Genomic DNA, 17,543 nt, shown 5'->3' on the forward strand with positions numbered 1-17,543 from the left:
CCATCCCATGACCCTGAGATTACAACCTGAGCTGAAACCCAAGAATCCATTGCTTAACTGACTGCACCATCAGGCACCCCTGCCCCTCTACCTTTAAAATTGGAAGGGGAGGTGAACCATGAGAGACTATGGACTCTGAAAAAAATCTGAGGAGTTTGAAGTGGGGGTGGGTGGGAGGTCGGGGTACCAGGTGGTGGGTATTATAGAGGGCACGGATTGCATGGAGCACTGGGTGTGGTGAAAAAATAATGATACTGTTATGCTGAAAATAAATAAATTAAAAAAAATATGATGCACTATCCTGAATAAACTTCACAAAAGGAAACCTATTCATTTGCATTGTTTATAAAGCTGATATTACAATTTAAAAAAAAAAAAAAAAGAATGGGGCAAACCCTGAAGGGAAATAGGAATTGATTAAAATTCTGAAAATTCCACATCCACATCTTAATTTACCTCTAAAGCTAAGGTAATTAACACTTAACTCTAAGGGAGGAACGGCTTAAATGCCTAGGTAGCTCCAAAGGGACTTGTCTTTCTTCTTGTGCGATTCATTGGTAGTCTAAATCTAAAATGAAGTGCGTAAAAATTACAATATAAGATTGTAGATGAGAAATATGAGATTCTAGATGAATCCCTGTATATAGAACATTATGGGCAATTGAAGAAATAGGGGGCGATTTGACTTGTGGCTTAAGATTCAGACCTAAATGCCGATAATGAGGCAACTGTAGAATCTTGTTTCTCTGCCCCAACTATCCAGGACCTGGTGGTTGGGGCGCAGCTAACAGGCTGGATTACTCTTACGATGACTTCTTGGACTCTGTGCAAGAAACACCCACAGGTGTCGGCAAAGCCAGATCTTCACGAATTAGAAGAAGTGCCCCATTATCGAACCACAAAATTAAGTTAGTTTTTAACATCACAGGTAAGGAGAGACTGTTTGAAAAAAAAAAAATATCATGTGACGTTCTTGGTGGGAGACCTATTTTGCAAATTTATCATTTATCATCATTCTTAGGAAAGAGTCCTGGAACTGAAAATGAGGGAGAACGCAATCACCCAAGTTTTGTCATTTTTTGCAATTTAATATCCCAGATGTATTTTATGATTCTCACAGCAACAGACATCCTGCTTTGTACTCATCTTGGCATGACACACTAAGGCATGTTTTTAAAAAGCAAGAATTTACAGAAAGTTATACATGCTGTAAGGAAGAACTTCACAAAAAGGTGACGTAGATCCAGCACATGACAGAAGGATTAAAACAAATTGCATTGTTCTTAGTATTACCCCTATACTAGTTGCTCAATAAGTAGTGGTTGAGTGTCAGTTTATTTTTCCTGGAAGATTTTTAATATGCCAATTCTTTTTGGTTAAAAAAAATACAAGACACTAACTACGAATGGTTTTCTGAAACACCATGTTGTGTGTGTTATGTTTTATTTCATCTTGTTTTTATCTCAGCTAGTGTGCCATTGCCCGATGAAAGAAATGATACCCTCGAGCTGGAAAATCAGCAACGACTCATTAAGACTTTGGAAACCATTACAAATCAACTGGAAAGGACCCTCAGTCAGGAACCCATGTATTCCTTCCAGCTTTCATCTGAAATTCTGGTAGCCGACAGCAATTCATTAGAGACAGAAAAGGCTTTCCTTTTCTGCAGACCAGGCTCGGTGCTGAGAGGGCGTATGTGTGGTAAGACTTTTCCCTGAAAAAAAAAAAATTATCTGGCTCATAAGTGGGTCAAATGAGATGAGTAGAGCCACCTTACAACTATACTAGGGTATTGAAATGAAACATTGTGCGAATGTCGTGTGGTTGTTCTTATTATTTTGTCTCAGGAATCTAAGTAACCACCATTGTTCAGGACAAGAAAACTATTTCAGGTAAGGGACTCAGATCTTGGTTTTATTTCTAGCACTTTAGAGCTCACAACTTTCAGCAGCATCTCCAGTGATAAAGACTGATCCTTTTTGACCACTTCCATAGGCAGGCTGAGCCCCTCTCTTGTTTAATTCTGTTTAGCAACTCTGTGAAGTGCTATTACTACTAAGCCCATTTTACAGATGGCAGAACTGAAGCCAGAGAGGCGAGGAGCTTACTCAGGAAGTCTTACCCATTAAGACAGTAGGTGGGGTAGCTGAGATTTCCAGCTTAGTAGCCAGTGCCCAGTTCACATGGTATAACATCACCCACTTTAAGGTGTAGCATTCAGTGGCATTTAGCACATTCATGATGCTGTTCAACCACCACCAAACCATCACCACTGCCAAAACCTTCTCACCACCTCCAGAGGAGATCCCCGTTAGCCAGTAAGCAGCCACTCCTCATTCTCCTCACCCACAGCCCTTTACTGTTTAACCCAGACTGCCACAATCTGGATCAATTCCAGCCTGTTTCCCAAATAAGTCATGGTTTATAGATACGGGAGACTCCTCTAACCAAACTACGCTCAACTGAACCAAATGGTGTGAGTCTGGTGTCCCTCTGGAGGTGTGGGATCTCCCCCCTTGCTTGGAAAACCTTCTTCAACAGTACTTCTTGCTATTCCTAGAGCTCATTTGGGTGACTTGTTTCCTCCCTATGTTGTAAGTAAAAATTAGGAATCATCTTGGTCAGTGTTCCCTGTTTCTCTGTCTGACCTTCAGACCACCTGTGTCAGCATCCCCTGAAGGGCTTACCAAAATGCATCCTGATTCAGGCCCCAGCCCAGGACTAATACATCCGATACTTTGGGGGGCAGGGCCTTGGCATCTGAATTTTTAGTAAGTTTCCACGTAAGTTTTACATACTTTATCATCAGAATCATACGTGCTGATTTCAAGTACCCTCTCTGTACCAACACTAACTTTGCTCACATCCTTTCTGTAGGTTTAACATTCCACTTTGGTCTCAGAAATCCTGAGTCACTTCAAGCCTGCCAAGTAGTAGACCAAATCTCCAAGGAAGGAAGGCCCTACCTGTTTCCTCAGAAGCCCTGGGTCTCAGGATGTCTCAGACTTGCCTTCAGTGGACAGTAATTCCTATAAGCAGAGACAAGGCTCTACTTAACTCTCCTGGTTCAGACCCAGAACGTTCGGCTGGTTTTGTTTCTAGAAATGAGGCTGTAATAGACAAGCAATCAGTTTCATACGGGAACTATTCAGAGGAATCACTAAGAAACTGTTTTTCCTATCTTGAAGCCTCAAATTAATCTATGTTCATTGTTTTATTCCTTCCCTACAGCAGCCTTTTTTCTTTGTTAGCTGTGTATTTCCCAGGACGATCTGGTTTCATCCATGCTTTAAAGCTCCTATCACACAAGCCCTAATCTCGGTCAATAAGGATTTGCATTTTCTTAAAAAGAATCTTATTGTTTGTTTCTAGGAATACATTTCTGGAAGGTTTATCTTATGAGGAAACCTCTGACAGTAAGACTTAACACAGAAACAATAGTACTTGGAAGCAGGCTTTATTATTTTCATGTCTTTAGGAAGAAGGAAATTAAATGTGTTCTGTTTCTATAGTTTACTGGTTTCAGTGTTTTCTGTTTTCTTTTCAGTCAATTGCCCTTTGGGAACTTATTATTCTCTGGAGCATTCTGTCTGTGAAAGCTGCTTGCTTGGATTCTATCAGGATGAAGAAGGGCAGCTTGAGTGCAAACTCTGTCCAGCTGGGACTTACACCGAGTATCTCCATTCAAGAAGCATCTTGGAATGCAAAGGTAATGATCTAGTGCACATTTTGACAAGAAACCTGAATTTTGTCTTCACTTATGAAGTCTAAATGGCAAACAGGATGAAGTAAGAGTATCACTATAAGCAAGTTCATTGATTGATTTTTTCGTTTTAGTTTTAAATTATTATCTCAGTGTTTTCCTCACATTAAAGAAGTCTATCTCCCCCCCCCCCCCCCCGCCAACCTTGGCACATTCTGTTGCACTAAGTCAAACTCCACTGCCTATAATTCTAACCCACATTTTTTTTTATTTTTTATAAACATATATTTTTATCCCCAGGGGTACAGGTCTGTGAGTCACCAGGTTTACACACTTCACAGCACTCACCAAAGCACATACCCTCCCCAATGTCCATAATCCCACATTTTAAAAAAATATTTATTTAATGATTTATTTGAGAGAGAGAGAAAGAAATCACACAGAAGTGGGAGGGCCAAAGGGAGATGCTGATCATGGAGTCTGACCTGAGGTTTGACCCCACAACCCTGATTTCATGACCTGAGCAGAAATCAAGAGTCAAATGCTTAACTGACTGCACCACTCAGGCACCTCAATTCTAATCTGCATTTATCAAGTAATGTAGTTTTTTTTTAATCAACTCTCAAATTAATTGGTGGAAAGTACTTTCATAACACTTAGCAACCATGAGTTTGCTTTAATAATTTTTTTTGTGAGAATAGTATTTGAGAACAATGAGATCAACTCTCCATTTATTTGGAAATTAATAACTATAGGTACACATGCATGTATTTTTGCTACTAAAATACTCAATACTTTCAAAACATTTGATTATCATTCTCAATAAACATTTCTGATAGAAACGTTTTCTTTCATGATTAAACTTACAATAAGATATACCTGAGGGGCACCTGGCTGTCTCCATCACGAGAGCATGGACTTTTCATCTTGGGGTCATGAGTTTGAGCCCCATGTTGGGTATAAAGATGACTTTAATAAATAAACTAACAAACTTTAAAAAAAGAGATACACCTAAAAGAGGGAATTTCAGAACTATGCCCCTTGCTGTTGTTACAAATGTAGATGTGATTGCTTAATGACAGTTACAAACTTGAGAGCCTTGCTAGCTGATTAGTAGAAGTAACCAAAAATGCTAACATTGAGCATCATTTGGAGAACAAGGGCAAAAGGAAAGTAGTGCCCTGGGGGTTGAGGATTCTGGCCCTCGTCCTGCTCTCCCACAGAACCATTGCTATGAATCTTAGAAAGTTGCTTATCTCCCTGGGCCTCATGCTAAGACCACTTTTACTTTTTACTCCGCCAGCCCTCCGATGGGGTCTGTAGGAGGAGGACAGAAGAAGTCCAATTTGTAGAGCGACGAAGGTGCCTTATAGTTAATTAATGCGGCTCTCACCCAACTTAAGGTGTTGTTTCCATTACTCCAGAGAACTGAGTGCAAGCTGAGAACTCATACAAGTTCCCCTGCATACAACTTGTTCTTGTGACAATACCTTTCTGAGGTGAAATTTCTAACTTCACTCAGAAACCATTTATCGACACTTTCGTAGTAGCGAAGTTTCGTAATAATGAAAGTGACTGGAAATCAGTCTAAAATTTATGAGGACTGAGAAGCAGGCAGCAGTCTAAAATACAATCTTTATGCTTAGAGTTCTTTGTCTCCTAGATTAATTAAAATGCAGAAAACCCTCTCCCAGCCAGTGTTAGTTTTGTATAGCTTAATGTCATCATTCTTAACCATAGTACATTTTTCTTTTCAGCTCAGTGCAAGCAAGGCACCTACTCATCAAACGGACTTGAGACTTGTGAATCGTGTCCCCTGGGCAGTTACCAGCCAGCATTTGGTTCCCGGAGCTGCCTCTCATGCCCAGAAAACACTTCCACTGTGAAGAGAGGAGCCGTGAACATTTCTGCTTGTGGAGGTTATCAAAGCCTTAGACACTGATATTTCTTCTAACCCCATAGATTCTATGCATGGAGGAGTGGAATATTTTCAGCAAAACCATGTATCTCCTGTATGCAAAGAATGTAAATAACTGTCTTTTCATGGAGAGTTTCCATGTACTCAGCCAGTCAATGCTTAAGTGTAAACACTCCCAATATAAACACTGCGTTAGTGCCTTTAGGAACACAAAAAAGGACAAGACTCGGTGCTAGTATTCAACTTTAATAAACACATGGCTTCATGATATGGTAGAAATGCATCTCACCTAGGAACTTAGTCTCTTCCTTTCTAAAGTGAGGTGTGGTCTCAGGTTCCTTGAAACTCTAAAAAGACATTTTATGAATTAACGATTTTCATTTCCTACAGTTTGCAGGGTTTGTGAGTGGCTGTCCCCTCTTGGCTTCCCTTTGGAATGATCTGTACATTTACCTCAGCATTTTTAAAATGCTAAAGCCCAGTCTGCACTCCCAGATGTTCTGACTTAACTTGTCTGGTTTTCTTTTTAAGTTCCCCTCCAGAGATTCTAAAGTAACAGGGTAAGTTGAGTATGACTAATTTCAGATCTAAAATGATAGCACGAAGGGCTTAAAAACACAGATTGCTGGGTCCCACCCCTGGAGTGTTTAAATGGGCAGGTCTGGTGTGGGGCCCAAGAATGTACATTTCTAACCAGTTCGCAAGGGATGCTGCTTCTGCTTGGTCCAGGGACCGTATGTTGAGAACCACAATAGACAAAAAAAGATTAGAATTTCAATTTTCAAATATTTCTAACATCCCTGCTAAGTACAGTTTTCCAGGGCAGTGAAGGTTAGAAGATGTAAACAAAATGAAAAGATGAAAGCTTAAAATGGCCTTGAAATTAGGGTTGAGAGTCAAGGTCATCCTGCTGCCAGGAGCACCAAATTCCACGTACTTTGCCAAGTCAATGGAACTCGATTAAAAATAAAAAGTTGTTGGCCTACCTCTGCTATATCACTGGGAGCAGAACAAACATGCAGGCTGAAACATGACTTTTTAAAAATTATGTATCCTCCACTTCCTCTGCACACTTATTTAAAAACCTAAGGTCTATGGCTATCTGAAAATTAGAAAACTGTTCCCTTATTGAAAAGCAATGTTTTTAAGAAACCAATCTGTTGGCTCCCCATTTCTTTCAAGCTGTACACACACACACACACATACACATACACACACAGCCTCATTGTACCCCCCAGTCATTTATACCTGTGCATCCAGTTAAAAACAAATTCCCAGAAAACAACTGTGTAGGACATTTTTGTATGGTCCTGCGAGGGGAGTGTCCAGCATTGCATCTTGGGAGATATAGTCCTTGTAAATGAGTGCTGTAGGGAGAAAATGGGGAAGCCTCAAAATTATCTCAATGTAGTAGGATCACAGTAGGTAAAAGTCTGTTAGACCTGAGGAATCAGGCAAGTAGTAGTCATTAACCTGATGTTTCACTGAAGAGAAAAGATTTAACTAAGACCTGATTGAAACTCATAAACCATGTCTGTTGTGTAATACCAAGTTTGAGGGTTTTTTTTTTAAATTAAAAAGCAAATAAGGCTCCACATTATGGTTGAAATAAATCTACCAGAGACTCTTATTATGTCAATATACAGACAAAATTTTGAATTCTGGAAGAAAATCTGTAGTGAAAATTCTTTCTCTTTCTCTTCTTCCAACCACAAAAGTAACTAGGATTTTACAGTAAAACAAATTCATAATTGATGATTTTTCCCTTTAGCTTCCCAAATAAGCCTTGAGGTTTGTTTAATACCAAATTACTCCAATTAAGTAATTCTGATTCCCAGAAAGTCTCTAAACTTCTGGTAACTGCTGTATTTCTCCTAATATATTCCTAGCACAAGTTTAACCACATTTTCTTGTCATGAGTGAGTTGGAAACAGCAACACTCAGCACTCTCTCCTGTGGTATTGAATAAATACCATTTTACTTTAAATGTATATGTATATGTGTATACACACATATATACACACTGTCTAAAACAGTCCCTTATATATTTTCTTAGTATTTTATTTATTTTTTGAAATTTTTCCTAGCTTTAAACTTCCTTACTTTTGTTTTTCTTTGTAGTGATTTATTTTTATGTGTATGTTTATGGTTTACCTCACTTTTTACTAAGGTATCACTTTTTGCATTGTTTAGCATGTGGAACTTTAATCAACACAGCTGCTATATTTAAGTTTGTTTCTATATTAAAGTAATATATATTTCATGCCTTTCATCTTTTATCACCACTTAGGATATTAAATATCTGTGGGTCTGTGGTAATAAACTCAAGAGTCTGAAATCTTTTGTTTTATTTTAATTAATTAATTAATTAGAGAGCGAGAGAGCAGGGGCAGAGGGAGAGAGAGAGAATCTCAAGCAGACTCCCTGCTGAGTGAGGAGGTAGTACGGGGCTCGATCTCACAACCCTGGATTATGATCTGAGCGGAAATTGAGTCAGATGCTTAATCAACTGAGCCATACCGGCATCCTAGAAATCTTTCATTTTTTAAAATGACTTTTATCCAAAAGATAAGTCCCACAAATTATTTTTTGGTGATGGTATTGTTTACACCTGGTCCTGTAGGAAAAGGAAAGATGATTGCTGAGCCAAGATGGCATTTCTTACCCTAACCCTATAGGATGAAGTTAAAAAGAGGCTTAGGACGAGAGTCTCTGACCTATGAATTTGTCTTAGGAAACCTGTTGGAAAAGGCAAAATTCACTATATGTTATCTTTAACACTGTCAGGGAACAGACATGTGAGATTACATTTTTCCCAGTCATTTCAAGGTACTGTATTTAATCCTATTTTAATATCCTTTTTGGAATACTTAGATTTCTCCCTCTCTCTCATGAGTGGAAGAAATTAAAAGGATTTTGTCCCATTTTTATTGACTCAGAAATCGTAGTTTCTTTGGTCAAAATTCAAAATGAAACTTTCTCCCCTCTCTTCTTAGGAAAATAAACCATCAGGAACTGCCCCTGTATACGTGCATCTATGTATACTTAATACATATTATAACTACAGATAATGCTTTTATTATTTGTGGTATGTTATGTTTACACATACATATGCTCTATGTGTCTGTGTATATTTACTGCATATGTAAATTTTCTGTATGTGTAAGTCATGCATTAAGTGTTGATTGTCCAGTCCTAGAAAGTATATTTCTGATGACAGCTGTCTGCCCTTGGAATATAATTTAAGCTAATTTTCACATAAAAATTTATATCTTTCTATGTCAAAACACAAAGTATAGACATTACAACATAGTGTTCACTAACCACCTTGACGATTTTTAATCTTAAGATTTTATTATTACTTATTAGCATAATTTTTGGCATTCTGACACTTTTCTACAGGTATAGTCTTTCTCTTTTTGAGAATAAGTTTGTGCTGAACAAATTTTATGTGCAAAACAATTTAATTCATCATAGCATCTTGGTTTCATTGACAGAATTTGTATTTTTACCTTATCATACACACTCATAGATACTCTCTCAAACCAAAGTTTTATGTCTTTACCAATAGAAAATCTATGCTTCCAGTTAACTACTTTAATTAGCTGTTGGGAGTTACCTTTTCCTACTAGGTAATCATTTTTTTTGAAACTTGAGATTCAGAAAACCCATTTTAAACTCAGCAACTTAGAGTATGTTTGTGCAAAACCTTGTCTGGAACTCTGAAATCTAACAACGAAGAATGGGTTAATTTATTGTTAGTGAAACAAATATACTTACAAAGTTTTAGGGGTACCTGGGTGACTCAGTTGGTTAAGTATCGGCCTTCTGCTCAGATGATGATCTTGGGATGATCTTGGGTCCTGGGATCAAGCCCCAGGTAGGGCTTCCTGCTCAGTGGGGAATCTGCGCTTCACTCTCTCCCTCTGCCTCTCCCCCTGCTTGTGCACTCTCTCTCTTTCTTAAATAAATAAAATCTTTTAAAAAATGTTTTTAAGAAAATTTTAATATAAAAAATATTTTTGCTACAGCAAGTATCTTGTTTATAACAAGTATGACAAGTATCTTGTTTGACCAAGATACTTACAGTTTAAAGTTTTAATATAACAAACGTAACCAGAAGAAATAACGTTTTTCTATATAAGCATTAATATCTATGATATCTATGATATCTGCCATCTCTTGATTTGACTCCTGACTTTTTGTCAGTGATATAAAAGAGCACTTTTGCAAAAGATGTGGCTGCCTGTTTTTCCTTAAAAACTTTGATCTAAACATCTTGAGATTACCACAAATGCCTTATTGTTTATTTAATGTTTACGGTCATACCTCCCCCCCCAAAAAAGATGCCATTATTTGGACTATCCTGCTCTGTTGAGCCTTGAGTGCATTTCTAAATTTTTCAGCCATATTGCTAATCATTTCTGCCAAACTAATTTTTATTAAAAATCCAAAGCCTACATGATAAATATGCTGAGATTCCCAAATAGCTACTTCTTTGTGTTCTATCTTCTATGTTTAAATTTATGCAGACAAGTCTTAACAGTTTTAGTGATTTTCTCCATTCATAGTGGTTTAAGGGCTCATGTAGATGACACCAGTTCTCACAAGGAAAAGAACATGCTGAATTCATCTTTGGGTCACAATCTAAAATCCCAGCCCAGAGATGTAGTCATGACTGGTCTGCCTCACTGTAGCTGTGACAGATGCAACCAAAATTTATCAAAGAAAATGCAGGTTCATGTTCTGTTTGAAGCTATTTCTTGTTTAGTTAATATTCTACCAATTATTAGCAAGAGAATTTCAGATTTGGTTAAGTCACAGTATTCAACAGGTTGTTGTTAATAACAAGCATGTCTAATACAAAATAACATTAAAAGGTTTAAAAGTTAAAAAAAAAAAAAAGGCCCTCTTCCCCGTGCAGAAGAGACAACAACACAGAAGAAATAAAATTTTGACAAACATGAAAAAAAAAAAACTTAATTTATCATGGAAATGTAAGTTAAAATAACAGTGCAATTCTATTTTTCACTTTCAAATTGAAAAAAAACATATTTAAATGATCATTATCAGTAATCAGTATGCAGTAAGAGTAATTCCATACATTACTAATGGGCCCATAAGTCAGAACCATTTTTATTTATTTATTTTTTGATGATTTGACATATATTATTGGCTTTAAGTTTTCCATCATCTTTAGATCTATAGGTTCAACTACTCATATTCATCGTTCAAATTCAACTGTTATCCCTAAGAAATAATCAGAGCTTTTTATAGGGTTTATGCAGAAAATTTTCTGGTCAGCATTATTTATAATAGCTAAAAAATACAAACACCTAAATGTCCAGTAGTAGAGGAAATGTTAGCTCAATCATGTCCTGTCACTGGCATGCAGTATTTTCCTTTTATGAAACACCATGTTATTTAACAGTTTGTGGAATGCCGAGGATATAATAAAGTGGAAAAATCAGAATACAATATTACTGAATTCAAATTTTTATTGAGTTAATATGTGTTGTTAAGAGAAGGAGGAAACAACAGAATGTTTATCTGATGCAATAAAATAGTATAGTTATTAAATATGTGCCAGAGAATATATCAGCAGTTCAGTAGCTTTCTTATAACCGAGGGTTAATGCACCTCTTTTGAAAGTAAAATATGTTGTTTGGACTTACAAATGATTTTTTACTTTTGCAGTACCTTGTCCAGTAGGAGAATTCTCTCGTTCTGGATTAACGCCCTGTTACCCATGTCCACGAGACTACTACCAACCCAATCCAGGGAAGTCCTTCTGCTTATCTTGTCCCTTTCACGGAACTACAGCCACCAGTGGTACCAGGTCCATCGCAGATTGCTCCAGTAAGAAGGAGATGCTTCATTTCTTATGTAATCCCACGTGTTGGAGACCTGTGTTTGTCTCATGGTAGCTTCAACTATGAGTATTGCTATTTTCTGTGGATTTGGATGTCTGGTCATTTGAGGCCTTTTTGATGACAGTAACTCAATGATTCTTACTTTGGGTACATTGAACTTGATAACTTCCCAGTTTCTTTCTGAGAGTCTAGGATTTAATGATGTATCCCATCCATCTCTATGCTCTTTTTTCACTATTCCTAATCAAAATATATGTGACTTTACCTACTCTGAGAACTAGAATATTGACCGTAGTATTTAGGTAGAATTTACTTATAGGCAATAAATACCGCACACTAATATGGTTTTTCTAATGTTTTCTTATTAATCTTACTAGCTTTTGGCTCAACATTCTCAGCAGCAGAGGAAAGTATAGTGCCCCGTGCTTCTCCTGGACATATCAAAAAGAAGTATGAAGTCAGCAGTCAGGCAAGTCCCTTTTATAGTTATAGAATCTTCTCCAGTGAAATGTTTGGAAAACACTTTGTCATTACACATGCTAAACAGAGGAAAACTACCAGAGTTGAAACTTCAAGTAATCAAGTCTCAGAAACATTATCAATGAATAATAGTATTCACCTCTAATAAGAATTTTCTAAAAATGCACCATTGGAAGAGTTCTAACTACCAAAAATTGGGAATTCTCCCCAACAATGTCTGGCATAGAGAATGTGTAGATGTGGGAGCCTTTAAATTCACTAATAATTAGCACTTACCTCAAGCATAATCCATTATTTGAGTAAGAGGCATTTGGTTTAGCCAAAGGCCTTTTCTGATTGGCAGGAAGAGTTCCTCAATGTTTATGAAAATTATTTAAATTTTTTGTTAGAAAAAAAGATCATTTATCGGAATAATGTATGGATTTCGAAAAAACTAAGGAACATAACTCATGAACATAACTAAACTATTGTTTTTCCTAAAAAAAAAAAAGACTACTAAGACCAATTATTTTGGTAGATTCAGCCATTACTCTGCATAGACCTAACCCAATGTCAAGATGAATTCTTTGGCCCTAAGAATTTTTAAGGAGGATAATAAGGTTGTATTTCTTATTTCAGCTTCCAACCATCTTGTCCAAACATATCGACTTGTAAGGGCCTTGTAAATCATATTTGAAACTGAGCCTAGAAGACAAAAATTTGTAAGAACCCATAGAGCAGTAACTCCCGACCCTGGAGACATAATAGAATCCACTGGGCAACTTTAAAATACAATGATGCTCAGATCCCAACCTCAGAGATTCTGATTGAGCTGGTCTGGGGTGGGGCCCTAGCATTTCTACTTTTAAAGCACCTCAAAGCACCTCAGATGGTTTCTAACATGCAGCCAGCATTTAGAAACACTTCAGAATGTCACTCAAGAATAAGATATATTCTTTGTGTCCATATATGGCGGGCACCAATATTATGCAGGCAGTGGTCCAGCTAGCTTGAGTGAACTCACCTGGAAACAGGAACCACCTGTCTAGTGCTGCAAACCTTCAAACTCCCTACTCAGGATCGCTTTGATATGATTGGAGTGTTTTGTCTCTGATAGATTTCTTTTTGCTACCCGTAGGTTTTCCATGAATGTTTCTTGAACCCCTGCCGCAATAGTGGAACCTGCCAACAGCTTGGGAGTGGTTATGTTTGTCTCTGTCCACCTGGATATACAGGTAACAAAGAAGAATGCAAATTTTAGTATATTTTTCTGATAAAATCATTGTGACTTGCACATCAAACTTTGAAACACTAAAAATGAACCCTGTGAGTTAAATACACTGGACTATGTCAGTGCACAAAAATTTGGTTGAACAAGATAAAACAAGGTGAAAAAACATGTGCATATCTTACAAATAACAGTTTTCCTTGCACATTTTGGAGGAAGAATCAAGAATCATCTTCTGTATGGAAAAAGTCATATCATAACTCAAAATTTAAATAGGAATACAGTTTCAGAGACCATGACCAAGGTTCCATTCTAACACAAATTAAATGTATGATGTGATACCCAACATAGAACGGGTTGTCCAGCATAAATATTTTTAAACAAACTCCAGTTTCTCTCATTGCCTTCACATTAGTGGAAGTTCCTATGAATAGCTATGATTTGTTGCTCCGTTTCTATCTTTCTGGAAACTGTTCCTGGAAAAACAATATGGTTTGAACTTGGTTATGTAGAAATTATGCAAGAATTATATTTTCTTGTAGTGTAATTCACATTCCAGTGAATGTGAATATAATTTTTGAGGGGGAAATGAACTATATCTTAAAATTACAATTTATTTCAAATAATAGTTCACTATTTTCTCTTAGAAATAGTTTTTGCCTCTTTTTTTTTGGCTTTTGTACAGCTAACACAAAATGTCATTTCAATGAGAAAGATAGTATTAAAATAAAAGAATTCACCACAAAATGAGCAAAAGGAGAATTGGAAAAGGAATGTAGCCCAGGGCTATCAAGAATATTCTATTTCAGCTTACTTATATTGCATATGTATTTGTCTCAATTTTTGTAAAATTTTTTGTCCTGACATTCCATAAGAAATAATGGATCTTGTCCTAGAATTTTATAAGCAAGTGGTGGTTGAGAAAAGGTATAATTTAGACAGTATTTCTCAAATTTTTATGGCATCAGAATCATCTAGAGGTCTTTTTAAAACAGAGTGCTAGACCCTCACCCAGAATTTGTGACTCTAGATCTAGGAAAGTTTTGATAATTTGCATTTCTATCACATTCCCAGGTAATTGCTGATGCTCTTGGTCCAGGGGCCACACTTTAAGACCACCTGGTGTAGAGGAAAAACAGGGGCTTCTGGCAGAGCTAGCCCACAGATAGCTTATATGCACTGTATCAGAAGACATGTCCCCCTCGAGGACACTTGGCACATGCACTGCTATCTGGCAGGACTTAGCCCCACCACTACTCCTCAGCCACATGGCCATGATCCAAGTATATATGACCCTATATTTTTCACTTTGGAGTTAAACTAATTTTATGTTCCCAGGTCTTCCCCTGCCCTCCCCACCACCAACTTCTAACTTGGGATTTTCCGCTATCTTTTATGTATCCCTATAAGTATATCTTTTCTTTTTTAAAGATTTTATTCATTGATTTATTTGAGAGAGAGAGAGTAAGCGGGGGAGGGACAAAGGGAAGGGAGAGGGAAAAGCAGACCCACTGCTGAGCATGGAGCCTGATACAGTGTCCAGATCCCAGGACCCTGAGATCACAACCTAAACCAAAACCAAGAGTCAGAAGCCCAACCTACTGAGCCACTCAGGCTCTCTTCCTTATAAGGATACCTTTTAAAAAAATTTTATTTATTTGAGAGAAAGAACAGGGCAGGGTATCAGAGGAGGAGGGAGTGAGAAAACCAAGAAGACTCCACACTGAGCACAGACCCTGACACAGGACTCAGTCTCATGACCTGAGATCATGACCTGAGCCAAAACCAAGAGTCAGATGCTTAACTGACGGTACCAGCTAGGTGCCCCAAGATATCTGGGGTCTCTAGAAAGAGTCAGTACTTTCACTAAAAACTTAGCTAGATGGTAGCACTTAAGGAATTTTGCTCTTTCCTTCACCACTACCATTCCCTATAAATTCAGATTATTCAGATAATTACCTTTAAATGATCACGTTCTGTTCCTGTTGATCCTGCTCTTTGACTTCCTTCAGTATCTTGTTTGCATTTTAGGCTTAAAGTGTGAAACAGACATTGATGAATGCAGCTCACTGCCCTGCCTCAACAGTGGAATTTGTAAAGACCTAATTGGGGAATTCATTTGTGATTGCCCACCTGGTTATGCAGGTAAGAAGAAAGTTTCTCGTTTTTATAATATAAACCTTGGCATCATTAAAATTCCATTGCTAGAAATCAAAACCACAATAAATACCACCTCACACCTGTTCGAATGGCTATCAGGGAAAGACAAGAGTGAACAGTGGTGGTGGGGATGTGAAGAAACGGGAACCCTTGTGCACTGTTGGTGGGAAGGTAAGTTGGTGCAGCCTCTATGGAAAACAATATGGAGGCTCCTCAGGAAATTAAAAACAGAACTACTGCATGATCGAGCAATTTTGCTACTGGGTATCTGTCCAAAGGAAATGAAATCATTATCTAGAAGGTTTGCTGATTGTAGCATTGTTCACAATAGCCAAGATATGGGAGTAAGCTTAAGTGTACCTCAAGGGATGAATGGATAAAGAAAACGTGATTGAGTTACATGTAATGGAATATTATTCAGCCATAAAAAGAAGGAAATCCTGCCATTTGCAATAACATGGATTAAAATTGAAGGCATATGCTAAGTGAGATAAGTCAGACAGAGATAGACATATTGTATGATCTCACTTATATGTGGAATCTAAAAAAGGCAAGCCCATAGAAATGGATAGTAGAGGGGTACCTGGGTGGCTTAGTCTGTTAAGCATCTGACTTTGGCTCTGGTCATGATCTTGGGGTCCTGAGATTGAGCCCTGCATTGGGCTCCCTCGCTCCCTCCCATTGGGCTAAGCAGAGGGTCTGCTTCTCCTTTCCCTATGACCCTCTTCCCCGCTTGGGCTCTCTCTCTGTGTGTCTTTCGCCGTGTCTCAAATAAATAAATAAGAAATAGATAGTAGAATGGTAGTTGCCAGAGGCTGAGTGTGTGGGATTATTGGGGATATGTTTTTTGTTTTTTTTTTCTTTTCTTTTCTTTTAAAAGATTTTATTTATTTATTTGACAGATAGAGATCACAAGTAGGCAGAGAGGCAGGCAGACAGAGAGGAAGGGAAGCAGGCTCCCCGCTGAGCAGAGAGCCCAATGTGGTACTTGATCCCAGGACCCTGGGATCATGACCTGAACTGAAGGCAGAGGCTTAACCCACTGAGCCACCCAGGCACCCTGGGGATATGTTTCTTAAGGGTACAAACCTGTAACTAGTAGATAAGCAAGTCATATTTAAGAACTCAGGGAATAAATTCAACAAAGAGGTGAACATTTAGCAAATAATATAAAATTTTTAAAATAGATCATAGTTGTCACCCTAATTTAAAAAAAAGCTAGATAGTCATAGTTATCATTTTCCATTGTATGCTGAATGTCAGATTTCTTGCTAGAAAATTTTTGCAATAACTAGAATGGAAGAAAACATCTTATTTCAATGTATTTGGCAAAGAGGAAAGTTTTTCACAAACATATTAGCCACGATTTCTGATTGTTCTGCTGTTACACCTGAACAGCTTGCTTGAAAATATTCATCTAAAATTCCTTTCACGTTTCCTCCAGTTAAAATATTCTGCAATTCCTTACAGGGAAGCTATGTGAAGAGAATATAAACGAGTGTAACTCTAGTCCTTGTTTAAATAAAGGAACCTGCATTGATGGCTTGGCTAGCTATCTCTGCACCTGTATGAAAGGATACACAGGTGAGATGTTTCCATTCTTCCTGCATTGTTGCATTGTCCTGAAAAGCACCACAAACCACTACATTTTTAAACATTATATTATGTTTAGGTTCATTTTCTGATTTTATAACTGTGCTGTGATTAGCCAAGAGAAAGTCCTTATTTTTTAGGAAATTCACGCTGAAGTATTTTGGGGTCAAAGGGTATCAAGGTGCAGTTACTCCCACATAGCTTAGAAAAAACTGTGTGTGTAAGAGAGAAAATGAGAGAGGGAGAGAGAGAGGAGACAGAAAGAAAAAGAGACATCGACAAGACAAGAGTTTATATGCTAAGATAAACATTCAAGAAGGAACTGGAAATAAATAGATGCTAAACAATATGATAAGTATATCATATATATATAACCCACATATATAAAAAGTTATATATATGTATATACAATTTATAAAGAGAGAGTTCCCCAAAAAATGACCAGTGAAGGAAAAAGGCAATGTCAAAAAACAGAGGAAAAAGCCAAGGTCAAAGAAACAGGAAAATTTTGAACTAAATTTGCTAGTTTTCTTTTTTTTTTAAACATAGCCTCAATTAGATGTCTATTACGAATGTTAGTTTCAGAAAGACCTGAGATGAAAAGAGCAG

General features: G+C 37.4%; 1 protein-coding gene across 4 annotated transcripts in view; it reads left to right on the forward strand.

The window, feature by feature from the left end:
• SVEP1 (sushi, von Willebrand factor type A, EGF and pentraxin domain containing 1) overlaps nt 1-17,543 on the forward strand; it is a 180,214-nt gene that overhangs the window by 88,669 nt on the left and 74,002 nt on the right. For all 4 annotated transcript variants that reach the window (XM_059143460.1, XM_059143462.1, XM_059143461.1 and 1 more), the window contains exons 15-23: nt 764-928; nt 1,468-1,701; nt 3,548-3,709; nt 5,461-5,622; nt 11,319-11,480; nt 11,872-11,963; nt 13,092-13,188; nt 15,213-15,326; nt 16,812-16,925. In XM_059143460.1, the coding sequence (XP_058999443.1) occupies nt 764-928; nt 1,468-1,701; nt 3,548-3,709; nt 5,461-5,622; nt 11,319-11,480; nt 11,872-11,963; nt 13,092-13,188; nt 15,213-15,326; nt 16,812-16,925 (1,302 nt within the window). The remainder of the gene's footprint in view (nt 1-763; nt 929-1,467; nt 1,702-3,547; nt 3,710-5,460; nt 5,623-11,318; nt 11,481-11,871; nt 11,964-13,091; nt 13,189-15,212; nt 15,327-16,811; nt 16,926-17,543) is intronic.

The sequence above is a fragment of the Mustela lutreola genome, chromosome 12 (assembly GCF_030435805.1).
Source record: "Mustela lutreola isolate mMusLut2 chromosome 12, mMusLut2.pri, whole genome shotgun sequence".
In the NCBI taxonomy this organism is placed as follows: domain Eukaryota; kingdom Metazoa; phylum Chordata; class Mammalia; order Carnivora; family Mustelidae; genus Mustela; species Mustela lutreola.